We start from the raw sequence: 24,767 nt of genomic DNA, 5'->3' as shown, positions 1-24,767 counted from the left end.
CCATGTAGCTTTACAGATGCCCAGATGCGAAGCTCAATGTATGTTCCTTTTGTGATAAGAATGCACAGTAGCAAACAGTAGGTGCACAGCTGGGACTTTAATCTCTACAGGAAAAAAAAAAAATTAACAATGAGATGATAATTTTGTTCATGTTACTTTGTTAACCAAACCATTGGTCTTTGAAATTAAAGATAGGCGAATTACATCCAAGCTGATAATTCAAATTATTCCAGAAATCAAGAATCTAGGCAGATGGTGTGTAAAGATAGAGGGTAATTAGGTACATGTTTTAATGTGTTCCATCTTCCTGTACTGTAACCAGAAAATACATATTTGGTAACCTGTCAGAATTAATTAAATTTCTAGCTATCACAACCTTTGGTCACAGAAGAACTTAGCAAGTGGTATATTGTGTTTTCACGTTTGCCCCACAACAGTCCCAAATATAATATAAATCATTATATGTGAAAGGCTAAATTGATATACTACCTGAAATTGCAAGTGACAGGTTTGATCAAGGCTAGTTAGAAACATTTATCACTCAAAGGTCTAGAGACAGAAAGACACAGAGAGGTTACTTTAAACATTAAAGGAATGGGAAAGTAGAGCGATTGAAGACGGGCAATGCAATTTATCAGAGGAATCACTCTCTACCTGCAGAGTTGATAAGAAAGCAGCTCAGCAGACAGAAAGTGGATCAAATAATGTTTCCTACAGGAGTGTGTCGAAGGGCAGCTCCCAGGGCTCCTCTCTTCATGGCAACTCTATCAGCTCTCAAGGAAACCACAAGAAAAACAGCAACACAAAAGCTGATATGGAAATGCAGAATCAGACCCTGGTAAGTGCTTCAGTACACAAAAACATTATTACCTTCTTTTTAACTTCCAGATGTGTTTCTTATTTCCATTGCAGGCAAACAGGATAATAACTGTTTATATATAAGATAGAAAGATTTTGTGTAGCTGGAGGATTGCGAATTAATACAGAAGTTGGCAGCTTGACTATAGGCCACATTATACAGAGAGTCATGAAGATCCTACTGCTTTTGCTGGCAATTCAATTCCAGTGAAGATACATGCACAATGATGCTATAATCATACTGTAGTAGAGTGAAATAATAGGACCATTATTTTTTAATTTTTTTTTCCCCTTTCCCTGAAAATTGCATGCCAATATTGAGCATTCCTCTGAACATTATAGAAGTCATTAAGCCAAAAGGTGCACAGCTGATGTGGAAAACACAAAGTATTTGTGTTTATATTTGGGAATATTTGTCACTCAAGAAGGAATGTTCAAAAGCAAAAACATACATTGGACCTGCATCTCTCTTTGTGCCATTAAAAATCTCCCTGTTACTGCCCTGCAGTTAGTTTTATTCTTCAATAAGGTACTAACTGTACCTGATCATTTAATACCCCAGAGAGGAGGAATGTTGCAATGTAGAAGAAAAATCATCTTATTTTCTGTTAGCTGTTAGATTCTGGTTCTGGACTAACTTTACTGCATTGAGAAGTGTTCACACAGACTCTAAGATTGTAACCTAAAGTCAGGCTGAAGGGGTGCCTTTCCTGGTGAAGCTTCTTTTAATTAACCTCAGAATTTAATGAGCAGTGTCTTGCCTTTAAAAAGCAAGGGCCTATCCTATGATGATTTAAAGTCCAGCACAAGGAGAACAGAGATGCTTTAGCCCTATAGCATTTTTTACCTCATTCCTGAGATAGCCATCCTGTCCATATTATCATGATGATTATTAGCCATAACCACAATTTTAACAGTCTGGAAACTTGTGCCAAATATAATGCTTACTGTGAAGCTGTTACTTTTGTTGTTTAGATAGAACTGAGTTACTGAAGTGCAGCATATACAAATATTTCATCTGAGGGAATCTGAAATACAAATTCTCTGGGAACATTGCAAAAAGCTTCATAATGGGAGCTGAAAAAGCTCAGCTTAGGGATGATGTTTAGGATGCTTGAAGTCAAGGCATTCCATACATGTTTCAAATTCAGGCAAATTTTTCTTTTTTTCTTTTTTTTTACTTTAATACAGATGTCTTTCCTGGAAACATCTGCAAGGTCATTTTTTAAAAACTTACAGGGAACATATGCAAAGTGAATGTGTTTGAAAACTTTCCTCCTGACTCCTCTGGTATCATCTCTTCTTTGAAAATGTAGATGTCTCCTGCATTATAAAACCACAAATTATAAGCATATCTAAGGCTGTCCTTGTAGTGTCACCGAAAGGAAAGAGAGAGAATGAAAGTCTGGAAATGTGCAATATGCAGGAAATTCAATCCAACTGATCTAGAACTTAGATAGCAAAGCAGAGCCCCTTATCAGAGCCACTCAGTTTAACTATGCCCCATTTAATATGGTCCTGACAGCTTAGGGTATATCTTCACTGTACAGAAGTACAAAAAACTCTACACATTGCTTCTACAATTTCTTTCTAACTTATTATTTTCTAATGCTGCAATAATTTGCTGTGCTTTTTGTCTGTCATTTTGTGAAGTCTTTCTAAATGCTGCAATAATAGTGTTTTAAGTATATCTTCGAGAAACACACTTCATTTTATGAGGGAACTACAAAGATTGTCCTTAATGTATGTAAATAATGGAGATATGCTAATTATACTATTTAGTTTTTAAGGACATGTTAGTCATGGTGAAAAGGCATTACTTCTGTTACACCATACACGCTTTTGTTAGCACAGAAACAGAGTATTTTTATATTGTTTTTGGAGATTAAGTTACATTTATATGTTTCACTTTTTTGAGTTTCATATTGTGTTTACTGTGGCACTTAATTCCTGAAAGAAATATCTAGTGCCAAAAGACTGAGGACATCTAGAATAATGAGATTTAAAATGTGCTTACGGTTATTAATGCTAACTTATGAAAGAGATATACCTTGAGATTCCTCAATATGTGATATTTCATCTTGTCCTCCAAACTTCTAAAAGAAAAACAATGCAAAGTCTTTAAATTCAAAGTTCATGAATTTTATTACTATCATTTCCAGTTATTCTTTGGTGTCTGCTTACTTTGAAGCAAATTGCAAAGGGCTGGGAGATAGCTGTGACTGAAAACAGTCACATGCAGTAGAGTGGCCTGTTGTGCATTTTTTTTCCTCATAAAAAGACAAAATTATAGCTTTTGGAGAAAACAGCATAAATCTTTTGAAAAGCCCTAAACCAGGAAGATTTCTTTTCTTTTCTGAACAATGCAAAGTGCACTCAGTCTTACGGTTCAGTGCAGAAGCTGCTGTATTTCCAAGCTGCTTATCAGATATATGTTGCTGCTTCAAATCCTGGCCAGAACAGTTTTTAACATTAATTTTCTAGCAAGTTTTTTTCCTTTAAAAGCTATTTAATTTTTGATGATTAAATCACTTTTCTTATGATGTGCCAGGTAAAGGCTTGAGGCACTGTTCTGCCATAACACATGCACCGATTACCTCTGATTTCTGTTCATGCAAAGAATGTTATTGCTGGGCTTCCACTGAATTTATGGAAAAAGCAATGTTCTACCAGTGGTGGCCTTGTGCATTCACCTTCAGAGGGATACACTTCCCGTTAGTGTTCATCAAAAAAGCACTTTGCTCTAAAGGCCAGCCAGCAGAAATACATAACACTATAGCCTACACCAAGGATATTCCACATTCTCCAGTATTTTTTCATGTCCTTGGCTGGAGCTTAAGGTGAGATACACTCATTTCTGTGCTGCGCTGCTTCATTTCATCTTTGTGATTTTATTACAGCCCCGTGTGATTTAGAACAGCCATGGGCTTCACTTTGTGAGGTGGAAGTGTTGCACCAAACCCGAGACACCAGGAGCTTTGTGTCACACTCCATGTGTGCAGTCTGTGTGTTTGGGGAGCACCCAGGGATCTATTGCAATATTGTCAAATGTCACAGCAGCACTTGGCCATGCACTCTGCCAATGTGAGAAACTGTTCCACCCGGAACTGGATGCCAAATGATCACTCACCTCCTCATTTTCCATAGCCTGAAGAGAGGCATTTTGGAAGAAAGAAAAGATGTGATCAAATCCCTAGGATTGAGAGATGACAAATGCACTTTTACAAATGTAGAGTGAATCTTTGGTGTGTTACTTAGGGTGGTCACAAGAGGTCAACAGGGCTACTTGTGTAACCCAGCAAGCAGGATTTGCACTGTGATTGAAGATGTGTCGTGCAAATGATGATAAATTCCAGTAGTTTCGATTTAAAAATGTGGTCTTGTTATTGTGAGTGTGCTGTGAGCAGTGTAAAACAGCAGAGAGTGATTAGCAAATAATTTAAGAACCCTGAGACATTGAAAGCAACTTTTTCTGTGGTGCTGCCTTCCCTGCTCTCGTCACCCTGGAATTATCTTTATTCCTGTTTGATTTATGTAGCATGGCAGGAAAATATGTCCTTGGATCTGAATTGTGGCCACTGATGGCACATGATGGAGGGGGCTTTCACTGTGTGCCAGGGAGATTCTCAGATTATCTGTCCACTTGGGAAATAGGACTGCAGAATAACGGGTGAAGATACATCTTTGTCTGAAAAAACTCAGAATATCTGAGGAATTTGAATAACACAAACTTGAATACCACATACAGGCTCTTAGACTGCACTGCATTCTTAAATTATTTTTTTTCACTCTGTCTAGCTAATAAATGTTTTTAAACAGAGGTGGAAATAAAAATGCCAAAGTTCAGTGTTTGCAGACTGAGCTAAAGAGATACCGTATGATATATTAGGTTTTTATTTTGAAGAAGCACATCTTCCAAGGTTATTTTTCACTGCTGCATATTGTGATTTTGAATGAAATTAAAGTTTTTATCATTGTATATCATTCACAGAAAAAGACAGGTTATAGATCCACTCTTAGCTGCCATGTAACTTTACTCTGATTTATTTCTGAACAATATTCTGTAGTTGTCATGAAACAACATAAACAGAGTCACAGATGTTCTTCACTTTTGTTGTTGCACTATGTACAGGCTAAAGTAGTCACAGAAAACCTGCAAGAAGAAGAGGAGGACACCATGACAAGGACTACATGTCAGAGTCATGTGATAGGTACAAAATTATATTTTACACTGCATTTTATTGCTGTCAGTTCTTGGGAAAAAGACATGTTTAATTTTCATTATTTTATTTGTTTGCCCCTTATGTCAGCTTTAGCCTTCATTTAGCTCCTGGATAGCCAGATTTCATCAAATGCATGAGATCAGTACATACCATTACCCTTGTGGTCAATGCAATGCTTGACTGGAGATCTCGGGATGTGGTTATGAAAGATCATTTCAGCCTCCAGGACTAGTAGGTTGCATAAGGGTTGTTGTGCATGACACATTCAGTGGGAGTGACACTGACATACTGTAACTCTGTCATTTGGCCTTGAATTAGTAAAATTCAGAATAAAATTTAAATAGCAGAATGATTACTGTGATAAACTAAACCACATGGAGTAGCAAACAGGTGTCTGTTCAGAAGACCTTAAAGCTGTTATTGAAAACAAAGTTGCCTTTGCTGTAGAAGGGTAGCACCATCCACCCTGCCTTGTGATTGGCATGTACTAATTTTTAATCTGAGTACATGTAAAAATATCTAATAGGCAATGGAGGACACACCAGAAGTCTGAGGTTTGTATTAGAGCAGTGTGTCAGTATAAGGAACTGACTGAACAAGAAAAGTCACCTTTAGCAAGTTCCCTTTGCAGATAGAGACTGCAGTAAATAATTTCATTAAAAAATTAAAATCTGATTCCATATTTTCTAGCAAGAATCTCTTTCATTTCACTAGTACTGCCAACCCAGCAAGTCCAAACAGAGGTATCATGTCAAAACACATTGGTTTTGGGGGCAAATAATTTAAATATTTGCATGCTTTATTGACTTGTACAGCTCTTTCAGTCCCAAATTCAGACAAATAAACTCTATCTGTGTTACCTGAAGGAAAGAATCCTAAACTCTTCCTTCTCCAAGAACTCAGCCATAACCTGGCTCCATGACAGCAACTGAATAACAAGATCTTTGTACAATGTGAGACTCTGAGGGCATTCTTTGTGTGGGTAGGCACTAGCCCTGCAAACAGAAATGCATGCCAATCATTCTGTGCATAAAGGACTCATTTTCTGGTACCAGATATTTTTTTTCTCATTGGGTCCTGTAATATATTGTGCTGGTGGCTTTTGAGAGTATTAATATTTTGTTCCTACCACAGGCACTAAATCTGAGTCTCTGACAGGACATAGTGGTTATGGAGCAGGTGGTCAGATGCTTTTAAAATTCCTTGATAGAGGTTCTGGCATTTTTCTGTTACAAAGTTTTCATAGAAAGATACTGATTTTTTTTTCCTGCTGAAACTCTGTGCAGCCACAGTTTCTCTCACTAACTTGTTCCATGGCATCACCGCCCTTATAGTAAAGAATTTCTTACTAATTCCTAAATCTACTCTCCGTCATCTTAAGGCCAATCCTCCTTGTTTTAAGAAAACAAAGTTCACTGTGGGGTTTTAGTTGTATTTTAATGCATTTATTCTACTGGGTTTGATCAAAACAGACTTAGAGACGAATGTATGGAAGACGTAGAAAGGCTATGATTAAGCAGGGAATATGGTTTTTATACAGCAGGAAAAACACATGTTGCTGTCATTGTCACTAAAAGAACTAAACTGACATCAGTCCTGCCCAGTTAACTAATAAACAAGATACTAATGACAGTCTTCTAGGTAGGTGTCATGGGAGACAATTCTGGTTCATCACGTTCTAATAGTGAAATATTGCTAGGTGCATTAATCAAAAAACATGCAAAATACCAGTTACTAGGTTTTTAATTGTCAGTTGCTGATCTAAACCAATTTAAGTATTTTGCTGGCTCTTCAGATTTGCTCAGTTGAAAGAAAGCAACAATGCCCAGTTATATACAATTTTCCTCCTCATATATGCCAGGAACACATGATCATTTCCATGTGAAGCAGTCATTTATATTGTGGTATACTGTTCTTCAAAATATATTTAAAACCATTTTGAAAGTTTTAAAAAATATGTTATGCCCTGGATGCCTTTGCTGTAGTGTCAGTGAGGAAGCCAAACGTGGCCCTGGCAGCACAGATGCTACCAGTGCTCCCACCTCCACAGACAGCAGACCTAAGGATCCATGAGTGTCCCTTTGAGGTCCAGCCATCTTCAGAGCTCTTTCCTCAAGCCCTTTGCAATAAAGTAGTCGTGTTTTGAAAGAGGGATGAAGTGGAAAATGCTAAAGTACCTAGTAAGAGGAAGGACGTGATAAAAAGGTTGACTTCCCCTTCATGTCATGACAAGAGTTCCCAGCTCAGAGAGGTACAGCAAGGCCTTCAAGTATTCCTATAAATAAAATTCCTTTATTGAATGCACAGATGATGTGTCGAGCTCCTGACAGTATTGTTCCCATGTAAATATAAAAAAAAGGTGCCTTCATTTTACAAAGAAAAAGAATTCTGTTCCCCTCAAGGGAGGGACTAGAAGTGTCATTATTTGTCTTGAATTTCCCCATTGTCACAATGGCCCAAAAACTTACAAGGCAGATGACACCTTTACATGCAGAATGTAATAATTGGACATCTTGAAAGGAACAAAGCATTTGTTAAAAAGTTCAATGTTTCATATTTCAAGTACTGTTTCAAATTAGCAGCTGCTTCTGCAAAAGTGTGATTGTATTAATTATAATGCATTAAGAATTTTCATTGATAAACAGCTTCAAGGGAGAAGTCAAAAATCCATGGCACAAGCAAACAATTGCTAATTACTGAAGAACTCTTTCTTGCAGACAGCTTCTCATGGGAATATTAGGGTATGCAGCAACAGTATTTTTGGGTATACACAAATTACCAGGCTGTTTTCTTTTTGGGAATATATCTGTAATGAAAGGGAAATTTAGTCATAATTAATCATATCATTCTTCAGTGTTGGTATGAACCTCTGCTGAGGCTGAAGGGAAAGACTGAATGTGCCATTTTCTCAGTGATTTATCAAACCCCAGCTTGAAAGTTGCATGATGATAAATTTTCTGGGTCCAGTTTCCTTTTCTCATTGTTACCGGAAATGGGTGGCAAATTTGCTAGTGGAGCAAGTCAGCATGGAATAAGCTTTTTGCTAATGATATACTCAAGCTTCACACAAAACACAGCCTCAGCATAAATAGGCTGATGAGAAGTGTCTGAGAAAGTTTCAAGTCTATTCAATTTATTCTCAGGTTTCAATACAAAGAAAGAGGGTTTCTTTTTTTGTCACAGATAATTCTATGTGTGAATATGTTTATTTTCCATAGTGGATTTCCAGCAGTCATTTCATCCTTAGCAACATAAGTGAATCAAACAAACACTTCTGGTCTAAAGCACTGAAATTCAGGGAGTACATGAAAGTATTGGCTGTTCATCTAAATAAATTGTTTTATTGAACTGAAAGCTTATGATTTCAAATGTTATATTTAACGTGTCACTGATGGAGCTAAAAGGCCAGATTCATTGTTTAGTAAAAGCCTGTTGAGTTTTGACAACAGGGGCATCACTGCAGGTAGATTTTGTCATCAAAATAACATCACTGGTAAAAATAAAATAGATTTTAACAATCTGAATAGACCTGGGTTGTCTAGAGAGCAAATATTTGATAACAGGAGAATTGGTAGTAGCAATCCAAAATGCATCTAGGTGTCATTGGTACTGCCTGCTCCACTGGAAACACAAGGTACTTCCTACTGAAGGTTTGTGGGGAGTTAAATCCCTGAGGCAGGCTGGGGTTAGAATCCACAGTAGAAAGATTCATAATTCCTGGCAAGAAATTACCTAACTGTGCATTGACCCCTGTTGTTTGTTTGCAGAATTTCAAGTGAAATTCAGAGCTGGACAAAGATTATGAAGATAAATGTAGCTAGGATTTTTGAAACTTTGAAGAAAGACTTGGAGCTAATTTTTGTCAAATTTTCATTGGAGGAGGTCCAGCTCAGTTGTTCTGGATTCATCCAGTGTTAAATGGGAACCTTGTAGATAATACAGAGCAAATGCCTTCAGAGACTTAAAAGGGTTTTGAAAAGTCTCTAGCTGGGTAGAGGGCTGGGCTTCCACACAATCAAAGCAACATTAAAAGTGCACTGTAGACTTCACAGCTTTGTGCCAGAACAAAAACACACACTGAGGTCAAGGGATTCTTTTGTAGCTCTGCAGTAGCCCAGTGCTCAATTCCATTAAAGTTTGTGATAATCATCTGCCTTATAGCAGGCTTTATCATCGTTTTTTCTGCTTTCCAAGAACAACCTTTCAGAAGGATTTTGCAGCATAATTTAAAGGCAATCTGGTCAGAAAAAGGAAGAAACTTTTCTTTTGAAGAAACTTTTTGGAGATTTGTCTTCTTTAGAGAGCATTTGGTTGAATCCCTTAGATGCTTCATGTTCTAGAGAGGAAGTGTAATGGGTATTTTATATGTTGCATTTTGTTTTAAAATCCCCTCCTTTAAGGTTTGTATGTTGCAAAGTGATCAAACTCCATTTTCAGTAGAAACCAGGAAAGTCCCTCGCAGCAAGTTTTATAGCTAATTTGCTAGCTCCTTGATAGCAATTTTACAGATCTACTGATAGCAAAGGTAGAACATGTAACGTTGCAGATAGAAGTGGGTTTGACTTAAAATGAATTACATTACAGCATTACAATTGTTTGTATTGACATACCAAATACTAAAGAGGGTAACCTTGGCTGTTGTATTCTGATTTTGTTTTATTCAGCAGCCATACTATGCCATACTATGAAATTATATATATGATAATAAGAAAACACATTTAATGAGCAGACTTTTCTATGAGAAGGACCTGCATTCTTTCTAGTGCTCCAGATAAACTTGTTTCTGGCTCCTCTTTTCTTCCTGGTTCTTATGTATGTTTTTCCCACAAATATATCCATTTTCTTGTCTCAGCTTTCTCCTCTTGTTTGTTCACCTCCATCATTTGAAACTGGTGGTCACTCTACTGCCTGTGTGGTACCCCAGTACTGCTCATTGTCTGACTCCCCACAAATCCAGACTACCATTCAGAGCCTGCCTTTCTGTATCCATACCAATAACCATTTCTAACCAACAGATCCTTGCTTCAGTGCAATCTGCCTTTTTTTTTCTCTTGGTTTCTTCCTGAAATCTAGATCTGATGAACACTGGAACTGAGAAAGTACATTTCAAATTTCATTTCTGAAGTGCCATTTAATGTACATACTCATAGTGCTTACTTATATAAATTATCCAATGTCTTATTCCAAAGCTCTATGAAAACAATAGCAGTCACTCTGCTTTAATAAGCTTGTACCAGGTTTCCAATGAGAGGAAAAAAAGTACTGGACACCTCCTCTGCCAAGCCAAACACCTGGTTTTGTCCACCATTATGCAAACTACTTAAGCTTTGGGTGTGTTTACTGGGGTACTAAGTAAACAGCTATTAAATTCATATTTTCTCATTCTTGGGGAATTGAAATAGATGTGAAGGAAACAAGCCTGATTAATATGGTAAATACATTAAATTTGACATGCATCATCCTAAAGCATGTCCATTAAGTCTGATGTATTTGAGCAAACACATTTACATTAAGGAACCCTCCAAACCTGGAGACAGGTTATGTGAGGTCTGTGGTGGATTACTGAGATAAATGTAACTGGATAAATGAGAGAGGAAAGATGGTGAGCAAACTGATCTGTATTATAGCCTGTGCATTCAGTAAGGAGAGGCAATTCATATCCCTGTGGAGAGGCAAAGGGATAAGCCACAAGTTGCTTAGATGCCCAGCAAATCATTGGGTGCCTCCAATGCATGTAATGAAGAACAACATTCAACAGATAGAGTCCTCTGACCTCGAAAGAAGTCCTCTCTTGTCATTGTCTTGCCTGAAAAAACAATTTATCACTGTCAGCATTAATTCCTTTCATCAGGCCATTGATAGAAGTTGAGAAGAACCATTTAGCAATCATCTTATCACTGATATGGCAGTTGAATCATTCATTTACACATTTTCAGATAAAGGAAAATTGTTTGCTTTATCTTCCCCATCACAACACCACAGCAAAGCTGTGGAATGCCTAGAAGTCTCTATACGTGAGGTTGCTGTCTATAAAAGTCATCAAGCAAAACCAGTTATCACTGAATCCATTTCCAGCCTGGGTCTGTTCCTATTTCACATCTGCAAAATGTTCCCTTTGATACAAGTTGTGATAGGGTATTAGATTTTTCATGAACCCCCTATATGAGCAATGGTACAAGTATGCATGGATTTATTTGCACATCGTAACAAAGCTGTTTTCCCAAGCCCTGTGTGCACGTGGAAGCTGAAAGGTAGGTGTTAGATCTGTAGGTCCTGGCTGTATTGCTTAACAAGTGTGCTAGAGCCTTGAAATGGGGGTTGTGTAGCAGGCATCTTAAAAACCTGCTCACTTGTATCTAACCAGCTTCCAGCTTGGCAGTTAATCCAAAGGGCTGGGTTCCCAACTGCTAGAACAATGATGAATTAATAAATAGTAAAATAAACTGCTTGCCCTGAGCAATGCTGGGATCCAAACCTTTTCATTAAAAAAAAAAAAATTGATACAAACCAAAAAAGCCTCAAAATCTAGAGCCAAAAGTGTCCTGGAAGATGTGAGAGACCATCACAATATTATCTACCATGTTCTAACTATACAGACAAGAGGCATATGTGAATGTGAGCGAACTGAGCTCAACTGGGTATAAAGCAGTTTCATTCATACTTTTACTTACCAAAATATCTCAGTCAGTCCCTCTAAATTTATGCCATTTGCTGCCTCCTTGTAATTTCCCCAAAGCATTTACATTTCCATGCAATTATCAAGCACTATTCTTCCCCTTTTGTATTCCAAAATCTTCATTTTCTGATCCTTCAACACCATTGAAATGACCTGTGGCTGTTGTTTGCTTGGTTTTCTGACCCAGAGCAGCTAAAATGAGTCATCACTGGTGGGAAGTCTGGGTTAATAACTAGTGGGCATTGCAAGAACAGCTGACTGTCCTGCATGTAGAAACATCCCCCTAGGTTGGAAGTCCTGCTCAGGGACCTCATCAGTCAAGTTTTTTAAATCTTCAAGGATATTTTTCTACATCTGTCTCTGACCATTTCTTTGGGAGACTTTACACAACATTTAGCAGTCCTCTGTTGTTGTGCTGCAATATTTGTCTTGCTGAAGATTTGGTGTGGTCCTGCTGTTGAGTGGCCTTGCAGGGCAGTGTGCAACAGCCTTAATTACCATGCTAGGCCTTGCTCATCAGAAATACACTGGTGCATAAAGCTGACTAAATGTCCTTTCCTTCTACTGAGTTGCTCTGCATATTCTCAGTGGAATTTCATTAAAATAAATGACTGGGGGTTTTGCATGGTTTTTATATGAGTGAGAAGGTAAACAAGCTACTCTGCAGGATGGAAGAGCTGAGAGAGGAATGGCATTGTGTGGGTTTGAACCACTAGAAATGGGATGAATAGTGTCAGCTGTGCTGTGTTCTTGTTTGGCATTTGGGCATTGCTGCAGGGATTGATTTTAAAATAATGGTCTGGAGGAGCCTATGATAACAGTGAAACTTTCTGTGCATTTTTCTAGTTGATACTTGTATTCTGTGAAGATGATGGAGAACCTTGCCAATGTGAATAATAAGAAACTAACATCCATTAATGTCTTCGAATTTATGTCATTTTACCTTCTTCACAGTCTGGCAAAGACAAATCATTTCTTTGTACTTTAAAGATAGTACACATAGCATTCGTCTAATTGCCAGTTCTTCTACAGCTCTGCTGCAGTCTTACTGTCTAGCTTGTCTTCCCTCTGTGGAGAGAATTAATATTTTTGATCAACACTTCCTTATTAGCCACAGTGATTTGCTGTTAAGTTCCTTCTTTTACCCTACATTTATTCACCCAGAAATACCAAATTTTATCACTAGAAGACGAAGTGTGTCTCTTTATGCATTATATGTAGGATACAGTCTAATTATTATTCAAGATACTGAGAATCTGCTGGTCTCATTCAGGCTTAAAATGTCAATTAAACAGGATAGCCAAGTTATTTGAAGTTAATGCTGCTGTGTTGATTTACAGTTCTTTACAGTCTAGCCCAATCTATATTAATTTTTATCACTCAAATCAGCACTGTGCCTGATTATCCTGCCTCTCACAGGATAGTACACGCTGGTATTCTCTATAGCAGTGTGAGTCCTTCTATTTGAAACTTTTCTACTTTACATGTTTTTTGCTCCTGGCAAGGGCCATCTGTGGATGTGTGTATGAAGCTTCAGTCATGCATTTCCCATTAATTCATATACCTGAAGTGCAACTGAGCAAACTGAAAAGCATTTCGAGTGAGGATGTGTTGGGCTATTTTAAACATGTGTTTCATCTGTGCTCACAGGGATTTTGTGCTCCTTTCCTACAATGAAATCTAGTAGAACTTTATGAAAAATACATTTTTACCTGAATTATAAATTAAGCTTGAGCTGTATTGGCATATGCATTTCCAGATTCTCGTTCTGAGGATAGGATGCCTGTTCCTAATTTTGTTGCTGTTTTTAATTGAGTTTGAGCTTTGATGCATGTCTTCAGTCTGACACCTGAATTGTTGACATAGGATTATGCAATTAGTCATCATTGGAGATCATAGAAAAACAGACTCTTCAAAAAAAATCACTCTAAGAGAGAAGTAATACCTATGCAATTAGTGCATACTTTTTAATACTTGGTGAACTCAATTTCTCAGTGTTTGGAAAATTCACTGTTAGGAAAGGAAAAGGAAATCAACCAATATATTTACAGTGAGTAATTTCTCTACCTCCTATCTTTAATAGGCAAAAAGGTGCAGTATGCTGTTTCAAAGTGGTCATTCTAATGGTGTTTTTGTAGCACCATGTAACATGGCATACCTTTTTTGCAAAAAAAAGATATCCTGAAAAAAAGTCTTAGTTCATTCTTCTGGCTTCAAATCATGATGGTTTCATACCAGCTCCTGCTTGCCTGCAGTTAGTTCCACATTGGTTCCGCTGGTTTGGAGGAGCTGAACTTGGGTACCAGAACGGAAGGACTATAATGCACCTAAAAGCTACTTAAAGCTCTCTGCACTCACTCTGCTAATAAGTTTTCATCAATTAAGAAATAAAATCAGTTTGTTTCAGGTGTGCATGTATATTTTTAAGTGTTCATTAGCAGTACCCTTAAGTAAAGCCATCTGCAGGGCAAAACTAAAAATAAATTATTTAAAGCTCAATTTAATATTCATGTGGCTTTAATTTCAGTATTTTTTTGTACTAACAAACAAAAAGCAGTGATGTTACAAAATAAATATAGTAAGTTCTCTAGTGCATTTGCAAAACCCAGAGCTTCCTATGCACTTAGAAATTGGTCCATGTTTACCAGAGACAGCATTTATGCTTAAAGCACTATCCCTACTCCTATCTGTTGGGAATAGAAAATCAAAGAAAGTATCTCAATGTGAGTGAAACCAAACTCCAATTTATAAGAGAGTTGCTTAACAGTAAGTAAATCAGTGCTTCCATCCCGTTATCCTTAAATGCCTCCAGCACAGCCATCAGTGAACAGAAACCCTACATGGAGCAGCCAAATGCTCCCTGGGGCACCACGTGGAGCCCATGTCTCTGAGATGCTAAGTCTGACCTCTTCACTTCTCTAACTGTGTTTTAATGCAGTTTTTCTTAAAATAAACCAGCTGCCTCTAATAATATCAGCAAAACCCCAATCTTAATGCTTCTTGTAAGTATTTTGCAGCTTGCTGTTAGTTGCTGAACAACCTCCAGAAAAGCTGAGTGGAGGTATCTCTACACAAGTATTATTCATGGCAGGGATTGCAGGTTGGTTATGCACTGGCTGCTGAACATTTATGTTCTTTATCCTCGTGGCAGCACTCCAGTGATGGAGAAGTGGGATTAGCTCTGTGTTTTAATGTGAAGAACTGGGGCATAGAGAGAGATAAAGGCCTGTGGTTACATGGAAAAGGCATGGCTGAGGCAGCCCTTAGCAACTGAGTAAATAGCAAACCATCCTTTCTTGGGCTTTGCTACCTACAGACAGGATTTCTGAGGGCTGTTAGTCTTTCCTGTTAGAGGAAGGGGAGCATCCATCCATGCCTTGAATGAGCCATCCCCAGGAAAATGTTCCTGAGACTGTGTGATTGCTGGCTCCCAACCTTCACATTTCAGGGCTCTGAGGGAAACAGAAGGCTTTGCTTGGTGAAAAAGTCTGGGAAAGTCACATTCCTGTATTGCAGCAGACCTGTTGCTTACCGTGGATTCACACCTTGCTTGAGATGTGAGGACTTCTCCTTCTTCTCAGCTGTTACTCATCTATAGCTTTCTCAAAGATAGCTACGAAGTTGTAAGGCTGATTGGCAATGTAAAGCCAAAGGGGGATATACAGCCACAAGAGAGGAATAGCTCCCCAAAGAATTTCTAGGCTGCCCTCATTGACAGCCAGGCTGCACCTGGTCCTCATTTAATTGCCTTTTACACAGAGCTTCAAGTTGCTCTTCAAATGAATCTCAATATATCTTTTCTAGGACTAAAATTATATCTATTCCTAATATCCTGTCTCCTGAGAACAGTGAGTAGATTTTTAGGAAGTAAATGTAACAGCATAATACAAGAGAGATAATTCCAGGTGCCATTGGTTGTGGGACTTCCCCAACTGGAAAACTGCATGTAGACCTTTGTATTCAATAGACAGTGAGAGGTGTCGAGTAACAAATCCAAAAAATTATCCAAGTTCTTTTTCCAGCTCTTTTTGTCCTCTGTAAAAACCCTATTCCACATAGCTTGCCACCATTACAAGCATGCAGGAATCAGATCTAAATGCCTGGAGGAGCATAGGAAGCATTTGTTAAAAAAAAAAAAAGTCCATAGATAACTGCTAAATTGGAGTACAAGATCGTTAGTATTCTCTAATAATTAAGACTAATCTTTTGACTTACTAGTAGAAATGTATTTTAAGATGGGACTGGAATTAAAATGAGGCAGCAATTATCTGTTTCAACTCAGAAAATACACTTCAGATGGGATTGTGGTCATGGAAAACTGTGAAGACAACTGACAAATCATGGATGAATGACATATTGAAGACTGTGGGTTTTGCAAAATAAAGCGTGACTAGGAAGAAAATAGAAAGAGCACTGAATAAATTGGTAAAATAAGTTGTATTTATTTACCTTATTGTTATTGTAAATAGGCATAAATTATAATCCCAGATTCAATGAAGTTCCATCATTTGAAAATAGTCAGCACAGTCCTCCCATTTATCCCTCCTCAGTATGCAATGGGAATAATCCCATGCCACCAGTGCAGTACCCATGGGAGTGTAGGGCTGTGGAGACTCGGGTCTTTTCTAGTTTTACCTCGGATAGCCTTTGGGTTCTTTAATTTTGCACACTGATTGTACCTCAGATCTAGATAGAAAACAATAATGCACTCATATTTGACCAATTGGATCAAATTATAGTGTAAACCCAGAAGGAATAATCTACTTTAAATTGACATTGATTTGGCAGAAATACATTTTCTTTTTTTTGTGGTTGCTTTAGCATTGCAGATGAAGAGAAGGATGTGCAAATAAAGAGATCTGCTTTGCCATCTGTAGTTTAAGTTCTTTGTGCCAATGCCACATGTAGCTCAAAGATGTTTATTAACTTTTGAAAGAATTTTGTAGGGACCTATCTACATTTGAAATATTCTTCTGAAAAGAAAAAAAGAAAATCTATTAATTTTTATTTGGCATGTTTCAAAATGCTGGGAAAAACTATACTCCCTTTGTGTTTCAGAAGAAAGCCAGTATGTGTTAATCTGGTTCCCCGTGCCAGCTTAGTGGGAAGTCATGAACTTTCTAATGTGAGGAAAAATAATGTGTTCGAATTTGTGTATTCTGTTACTGATGGGAACTACGTCCTTCCATTTTTAATGTCCTGGATACTCCTTGAAGCTGGCCCATTCAGTGTTATGTACCACTCAAAACATGTCAAGGCTTGAGTCTGTACTTCTGAAAACAGCTTGCTGGAAATTTCCCAGCGAAGCTGTTCTTGATACAGAGCTATTTTTGACTGATATTTTTTTTCCTGAAAATGCCTGCTTTCTGTGGAGAATTCTGGTGGTTACTTAAAGATTTCAGCTGAAATTTCTGTCAATCATGTACATTTTTGTAGGCCAAAACTTGAAAATTTATGTGAGGAATATCTCAAACCAGCTGTAGTGGTGAGCACAGGGGAGGATTCCACATTTTTCATGAGGTGGGACGCTTCTTAGAAAGAAAACATATCCTTGTGCTACTAGTATTGTACCTACAAAGGCTGATGTAAGCAGAACTACCTGTGATCTTTTTGACATAAAATAAATTTGTCCTCTTTTTAAGAATGTTAAGATAGATTGGCTGTCAAAGTTAAGTAACACAAACACTTCTGTAACTTTGCCACCCCCAAACAGAAACTGTTTATGTGTCATTTGAAGTAGAAATAGGGTCTGTTTACAGTAATTGCATCTGGTATCCATCAGTGTGTTTCAGTAACATCATGGTGGGGAATGGCTGAGGTTATTGAGCTGCTTCTGGAAGTCTCAATACCCTCAAGCAGCACTAAGATGCAGCTGCCTTCTGTCACTTGGGGCACAAGTGGGTAGAGAGGCAAAACTGCAGTTACAACATGGTAGGACCTATAATTATTTCCTCTCTGACCTGTAAGTCCTTCCCTGTGTGCCACCATCCAGGAATGTCTCCTCTTATTATGCCTAATTCAAGTCTTTCAGAAGAAATAAAAAGTTGAAGAATAATTAGGTTTAATGATTTGTTGCTTGTATTTAAGATGCATCTTTAAATTATCTATGCTCAGGAGAATGCCCTAAAATACTTCAATGAATTCTAAGCTGTCAGTTCTTATCAGTGGGGTACGTTTACTTCTAACTCTTTAATTTTTGCATTTCAGAGGAAAATGTAAAAAAAAAAAAACCTACAGAAGGAGCTGCTAGAGTTATTTTCCCCAGTGATGATCTGATTTTTAGAATTCCTGATATCTGCCAGCTGAGTGTATGTCCCTTTCCTACTCTCCTCTTGTCCAGACCTTCAGAGTGGTGCAGAGTTTTCACAGATCCTTTTTATTCCATCTCTAATTTGTGTGCTGACTCCATGTTGAAGAGACCTTGGTGATTTACTGATACAGAAAATGTTTGTAAAGCACCAGTGATGGTGCAATATTGCAAAGGATTGTCCAGCTGTACAAATTACCCTGGTGTCCAGCTGATGTAGGACATGAGCTGCAGGATCGTCTTGCACGTGAAAATACTAAATTTGAAAATTATTGAGAAGTAGTTTGGAAAACTTTCAGAAAACTTTTTATGCAGTGTTAACTCCCTTTTTCCGGTGGTTTAGAGGCTTCTCAAAATTAAAGGTCTTCCTCAAGTTTTCCACTGAGCTCTTACAATGCTTTGTCATCAAAAGATCCCTATGCAGTCAGGAGTTTCTTGATCTCCAGGAAATATCTGTAAATTCTTCCTTGTTTCTATTTTCAGTTTGGAATTGTTCCTCTACAGTAGGACTTCCAGGGACTTTGGTTTTGGTCCAGACTAAAATCCCCATGATGAGAGGGAGGGAAGGAGCTATTTCAGTATTTCAGGCTTTTGATTCTAGTCTGATTATTCAGAGAAATGGCTGATGGTGAGTGAGTCTATCTGTGTCCACTATAAAGCCAATACCATTCTGTGAGCTTCTTTCTTCCCTGGCAAGGAAAGAGGAGGGAAAAAAAAATCAGAAACAGGCAAGGAATTTGGCTGGTATATCAGGAAGAATTCTCAAGCAAAAGTAATTAAGCTCATATATTACTCTTTTCAGACTTTAATGTTTCACTGAGTCATTTTTCATCTACTGAGTGGTACTGTCACAGCACCAGAGATTTAACTTTTACATATTTTCATTATGTAGTCTTGTGCAGCTCTGACTGATAACAGTAATTTGAAGTGTCAGTGCAGCTGATGAAATCAGATGGGCCATGAAGCTGTTTGAAAGCTGTCACTGGGCTGTATAACATATTTTTTTATTTTGCAGTTGCTTCATAAACATTTAAAAGCAACACAAGATAATGTGTATTCATTCTTTCAGTAATACAAATTGTCTGAAAGATACTTTTTTGTTTGTATTAGTTGTAGGGGTGAATTAGTTACTTTCAGTAATGAAAAATTACAATCCACAAAGAATTTTGTGGTGTAGTCTGGATTTAGGTCTAGGTTTTTGAGGATTGTTCAACATAGCTGAGTCACAGAATTTTCAAAAAATCTGTCTTTAAGAGTCACAACGGGAGCTGCCAAGCATTGAATGCTTTGAAAACCAGACCCTTTTGTGGTTTTTCAGAACTAAAAATTAGAGACCTCTTTTAAAAATCTGTTTTCCACCTGGTGTATTTCCTTTATCATGGATAAAATCTCTATGAAGGAAGACTAGAATCGCTTAAAACTATTTTTCCTGCTAATTAAATGCGATACTTCTGGTGTGCTCCTCCCTCCCTCTCCCAATTATTTTAGAAACAGCAGGAGATTGTATTTTCTTGGAAGTCTGGCCCTCAGTGTTCATTTCTTTTGATTCTGTGCCATTGCTTTCATGGTCCATTCGTAGATGTACACAAGGTAACAGTGGGCAAGAGCAATCCATATGTCATTTTAAGATACATATCCTCAGAAGATAAAAGCTTCCATCTTCCAGCTCTCCCTTAGCAAAGGCTGTAACTTTGCTTTTTGATACACATTTTGATCCTACTTAATTTCCCTGTAATAATTAGGAGGGAATGACTTTTTTTTTTCTTAGGGAATGGTCATAAAGGAAACAACACTACAAGGTCCTTCAGAGTCCCTGTGGAAATGGTTACAAAATCAGGTCTCACTTTGACCATAGAGACAGGAGAGGGGAGACTCCTCAGACTTTCGTGTTCTTTTATGTGATGTTTTCAGTTTGCTCAGTGTCTCTGCTGAAGAGCTCTGCCTCTCCAACACAACCAGTGTTGCACAGATGTCTTTTGGTTAAGAGACAAATAACAGAAGTCCTTTCTTATTCCATATTTCCCTTTATTTGCTAACTCTCTCACCAACAGTCTTTAGTTGAAGAATTGCCTGTCCACGAGCTAACATGCTGTTTCAGCTTGATTATGTACAGAAAATGGCAAGGGCAATGCCTGGCATTTTAAATTGCTTTTCTGCACTCCCACTTCTAGCTAGGTATTTTGCTATTCAAAAACAACAAAAAAAATTCAGAGGAAGTATAGCTGAGGTAAGAGGATTTAGTAGATGGGATACCTCCTTTTGATGCTGCAGAACCAAATATAATTCTCTTTTTTTTTTCTTCATGTTTCCTGGAAAACCTTCAGCAACTTCTAAAATCATTATGACATATTAGCTCAAAAATGTGACAGAAAATGTAGGTGCTAGCTAGGCATGGCTTCCTCACCTTACCTCCTTTTACCTACAGAGAGAAATTATTGGTATGCAGTAATTTTCTGAGGGAAACCAGAGTACTTGTTGCCCTTTTAAAAGACAATGCATAGAGTATTTGCTGCTGCAGCTCAGCCAGGCCCTGTATGGTTCAGGTGCTCAGTAGGACTTTCAGTCCTTCTTTGACCCTGAGTGATAAGGTAATGAGGACCACATAAATATAAGGCTGCTTCTGCTTTCACAAGAACCATGAAATAGAAATACATATTTAATTTATCTGTAAGTCGTTTCTGACTTGTTATCAAGAAAGGCCCATTGAGATGAAGATATTTAATGAGAATGACCATGGTAATGTTCTCTGTTCAAAAACAAATAGGCAAAACCCGTAGGGGAGAAAGATTTCCAAATTTCTGAGAGTGTTAGAAACTCAGCAGAGGAAAAAATAATGAAAATGACTTGACAGAGGACTGCTAACTACAACAGACTTAAATAACAAATGGACATATCATTAAAAAAAAGAATCAATACTCAGAAACACTTAAAATAGAGATGGAGAAGATATATTGGGCCATATTCTGCACTTCCTGCTGGAGTACAATTGTTCACTGCAGTATATCTTTAGTCTAGTGTAGCCTTAAATTGTTCAAAGCAAAGGAAATTCCTCTGCTTCCTTTGGGAGTGTCTGCCACAGACTTAAGAGCTTGCTGTCAAGGGATGTTTCCAGACATTTAACCTAAATTATGCTCATTTTCCAACCATTAGTGCTGAAGTTCCCTCCTTGGTGTTTATAGCTCTCAGAAGGACCTTGCCATCACACTCTTTTCAACATTGTTTGCCCCTTATAGAAACAAAAGGGAAGTCTCTGGAAACTGATAGACAGTGAGAGGGCAGGGGGGTTGCCAGTCCATCCTGTTTGCTCAGATAGCCATGTGCACACATCTACACTTGCACCTTTCCCTGTTTCATGGTTAGTACAGCACCTTTCCAGTAAGATGAATAAGCTGGAGGGCAGTGTGGGACCATACTGCTTCTGAAAATAAAAGTACTAGAGGTATCCCTGGCATTGTGTACACGTACCCAAATTGGGATGTGCAGAACCAGAGCGTAACAAGGTAAATACAGGCATGGCTGTTGCTGTCCCAGTTTTTCAGGATGCTCTGAGAGATGGGTATTTTGAAGAAATTCTGCAGATCTTAATTTTATGTAAGAATACATTATACATTTTGGTTAACACCTTCTTGTATGAGAAACAATTAGCAAAACAGAGATATGGAGAGGCCAAACCTTTGTGGAGCGTGGGTTTATGTTGGAAGAAATATATTACACTACTCCATGCCTCACACTGGTACTCTCCAGACATTCTGTGGGCCTTCAAACGAAATGATTTTAAAATTCCATCTGTAACTGCTTTCCAGGACTGGTCCCACTTATCCATTCACACTGTTACTCTGAAGCAGGCCAGTGTCAATGTTTTGGCACCTGTTTAATTTCACTGCACCTCAACAGGGTATTTCCTTGTATTCAGTTAGACAAGGTGTCAAAAGCATTCCAGTGACAGGTAACAGCACAGTCACAAAGTGCAAAACATTTCCCTTGCCTTGAAACCTTCCCTTTATGATGCTCTTTTTCCCCCCACATGCTTTCACTGACTTTAAATACCTTTAGCTCCATCCCATCACACTAATTTCCTGTGCCTTAGAGTCTTGCTGCCAGATGAGGACCCTGGACAGTGGGATTGGAACCTTCCCCCTCCCTGACTCGGGGAACCGATCGACGGGGCGACATATTTCTAAGCAAGAATCAGCCTTGGAAATGGGAATCTGTGCAGCATCTGAGCAAGTTCTTCTTTCAGCTCCTTCAGTAAAAGCCAAAACTCTTGAGCGAGAAGTGCCTTCAACAGCTAAGAGCCAGGAGGCTGTGGAAAACATAATTAGTCACTCAACATCTGATCCGGCCATGACTGCCAAAGGTATACGACCTTTTCAAAGTCACCTTCCCAAACCAGCTTCCTCAGGTAAAATGTCAATTACACTGAAAGTCACATTATTTCTGCCTTGGCCTCTGTTTTGATTAGCAGAAATCCTGTAATAAAGGCAATTGATAACAGAAATGTTAAATGCAGAGCAGAAGATACTCTTTTTATGAATGCATAAGGTTAACAAGTTTGTGACCTGAGCCATATGGAAATTTTGTTATACATAATGCTTATCTGAGAAAGAAAAATGAGTTTAGCTCTTAAAGCCTTTTCTCAAGAAACAGTATTTGAAGAAAAAAAACATATGCCAGCCTTGGAAGTTGACTTGAAAAAGAATATGGATGTTCAGTAATATTCAGGATCAGACTGAGAATAGAGAGTACAAAGCACAGCCATGTTGTGACATAGAAAAGATATATTCATGAAGACTTGATTTTGATACTGGATTTGAACTAAAGACTCATTTGGCCTTGATGCATAAATTCTCTCCCACTGAATATGCAGCCTTGGCCTCCAATAAGGCTCTCATTACTACATTGTGCAAACACATTTCTATATATGAATATAAAATACCTGACTTTTTCTTATGAGCTACGTGTGTGTTTAAGCTAGAAAACAAGAGCTCACAAAGGTATAAAAGGACTGGCAATCCATCAAAGCTCCAGCAAATAACTTTGTGTTAGTATATAGTTCCATTGAAGTCTGTGCATTTTTCATAAACAAACATTGACTATTTATATAAGTTTTTGAAGACTTTGGAGTTAATATATATGTTAATAGCATTAAAAATCATGTAGCATTAGCAACAGGGAAATTTTCATAGTCAGCATGACAGATACAGCACAAAGCACAGTAAAAGTGATTAGTTTAATGGGTATTGTTTTATCTTGACCAAATGCAATGTCACTTATTTACTGGAGTTATAGTGGTTAGCACTTTGTCAGCCCAGTTATTGCTGCTGTAAAAGTTGTATTTAACTTGCATAAATCTATATCACTCTATCTATAAGAGACATTCTGTGTAATTAGCATGTAAGGTTAAATATCAAGTTTGAGCTTAGCTTAAAGCCATCAAATATATGTTCTACTAATGAGCTGACATATATTGAGCCTAGGAGGAAAGAAACCTCTCTTGTATGTTCATAGGATGTATAACAGAAGGTTTCTAATTAAAAATCTTAAAACTAAGTTGATTTAGCAATATTCCCAGTGCAGTGTTGTAATGGTGTAATAGACTGCAAGCACACATTGTATGCTTTATTGCAGACTCCCCTGCTCTTTTCAAATCAAAGCTAAATAAATAAAAAGATATTTTAATACTTAATATTTTTTAAATAAGTGTACTGTTAATTAATGATACAGCTAAGAAGGATTCAGAAGAGAAATCTTAGTTATAGATTATGTGCTACATGCTTGAATGGTCACATGTGTGACCTCAATTCAGCAGTGTGTTATAGAGTAGAGCCCATGATTAAACACTGTCATTATAACAAATTGAACAGAAACTGCAAGCTGAATTGCTTCATAAGAAGTCAGTAGCAGTAAGATTGTTCTGATCTTAATGCTAATATTCACTGCACCAACCTTGTAAGGTTTGTATCTTAATTAAATTGTCATGAAGAGATGTTACAAAAAAGTAGTACACATCAGATGATGGGGTCAACTCATTCTTTACTAGACTACTTTCATTCAATTCTTCTCTCCCTCACTTTCTCATCCAAATTACAATTATCTCTTTATTTCATATGCTCAATATATCTTCTTTGATGTTCCGATTTTGTGTAGTGCAAATATAGCAAATAAAAAAGCTGGCTTTCTGCTAGAAAGGTACTTCCAATTGTATTTATGTTAAAAGATTGTTCTCTGAGAACATGAAATGGCAGAGCACAATGCCTAGGAGTAGTTATTGAATGTTGTTTCTTTGTTGAAAGAGTATATATTTTATAACTAATGAAGGGATTTAAATTCATGCCTTCCTCTTTTCTTGTTAACTGGAAAAGGATTTGGATGAAATTCTGCCACTTTAGTTAGAACTATTCCAGTAAGTTAGTAAATTGTTCCTTTGAGCAGTAAAATATTATTTGAAGTAATGGAAGTATCACAATTTGCCCCCAATTTTTACTGAATTATAATTGACACACTATCATGAAGATGCTGATGAGACCTGGAATTTAAATAATGTCTCTCTTAATTCAGGAATAATTAACCTTGCAAAGCAAAGTGAACAAGAAGCAAGTTCTGTGACCTCTGCCTCATTAGAACACACCAAAGAGACTGTAGAAAATAGAAAAGTTCTTCCAGAGTGGACCCCCAAGAAAACTACTAAAACAAAGGTATAAGT

At 37.6% G+C, this 24,767-nt stretch overlaps 1 protein-coding gene across 1 annotated transcript in view; it reads left to right on the top strand.

The window, feature by feature from the left end:
• The window catches only part of NCKAP5 (NCK associated protein 5), a 334,856-nt gene that overhangs the window by 280,404 nt on the left and 29,685 nt on the right, over window positions 1–24,767 (top strand). Inside the window, exons 12-15 of the mRNA XM_069021208.1 lie at window positions 661–838; window positions 4,991–5,069; window positions 22,152–22,466; window positions 24,623–24,759. Coding sequence (XP_068877309.1) covers window positions 661–838; window positions 4,991–5,069; window positions 22,152–22,466; window positions 24,623–24,759 — 709 coding nt within the window. The remainder of the gene's footprint in view (window positions 1–660; window positions 839–4,990; window positions 5,070–22,151; window positions 22,467–24,622; window positions 24,760–24,767) is intronic.

Source organism: Aphelocoma coerulescens, chromosome 7 (assembly GCF_041296385.1).
Source record: "Aphelocoma coerulescens isolate FSJ_1873_10779 chromosome 7, UR_Acoe_1.0, whole genome shotgun sequence".
NCBI lineage: Eukaryota > Metazoa > Chordata > Aves > Passeriformes > Corvidae > Aphelocoma > Aphelocoma coerulescens.
The sequence above is the reverse complement of the archived record's forward strand: the minus strand, read 5'-3'. Positions and strand labels throughout refer to the sequence as shown.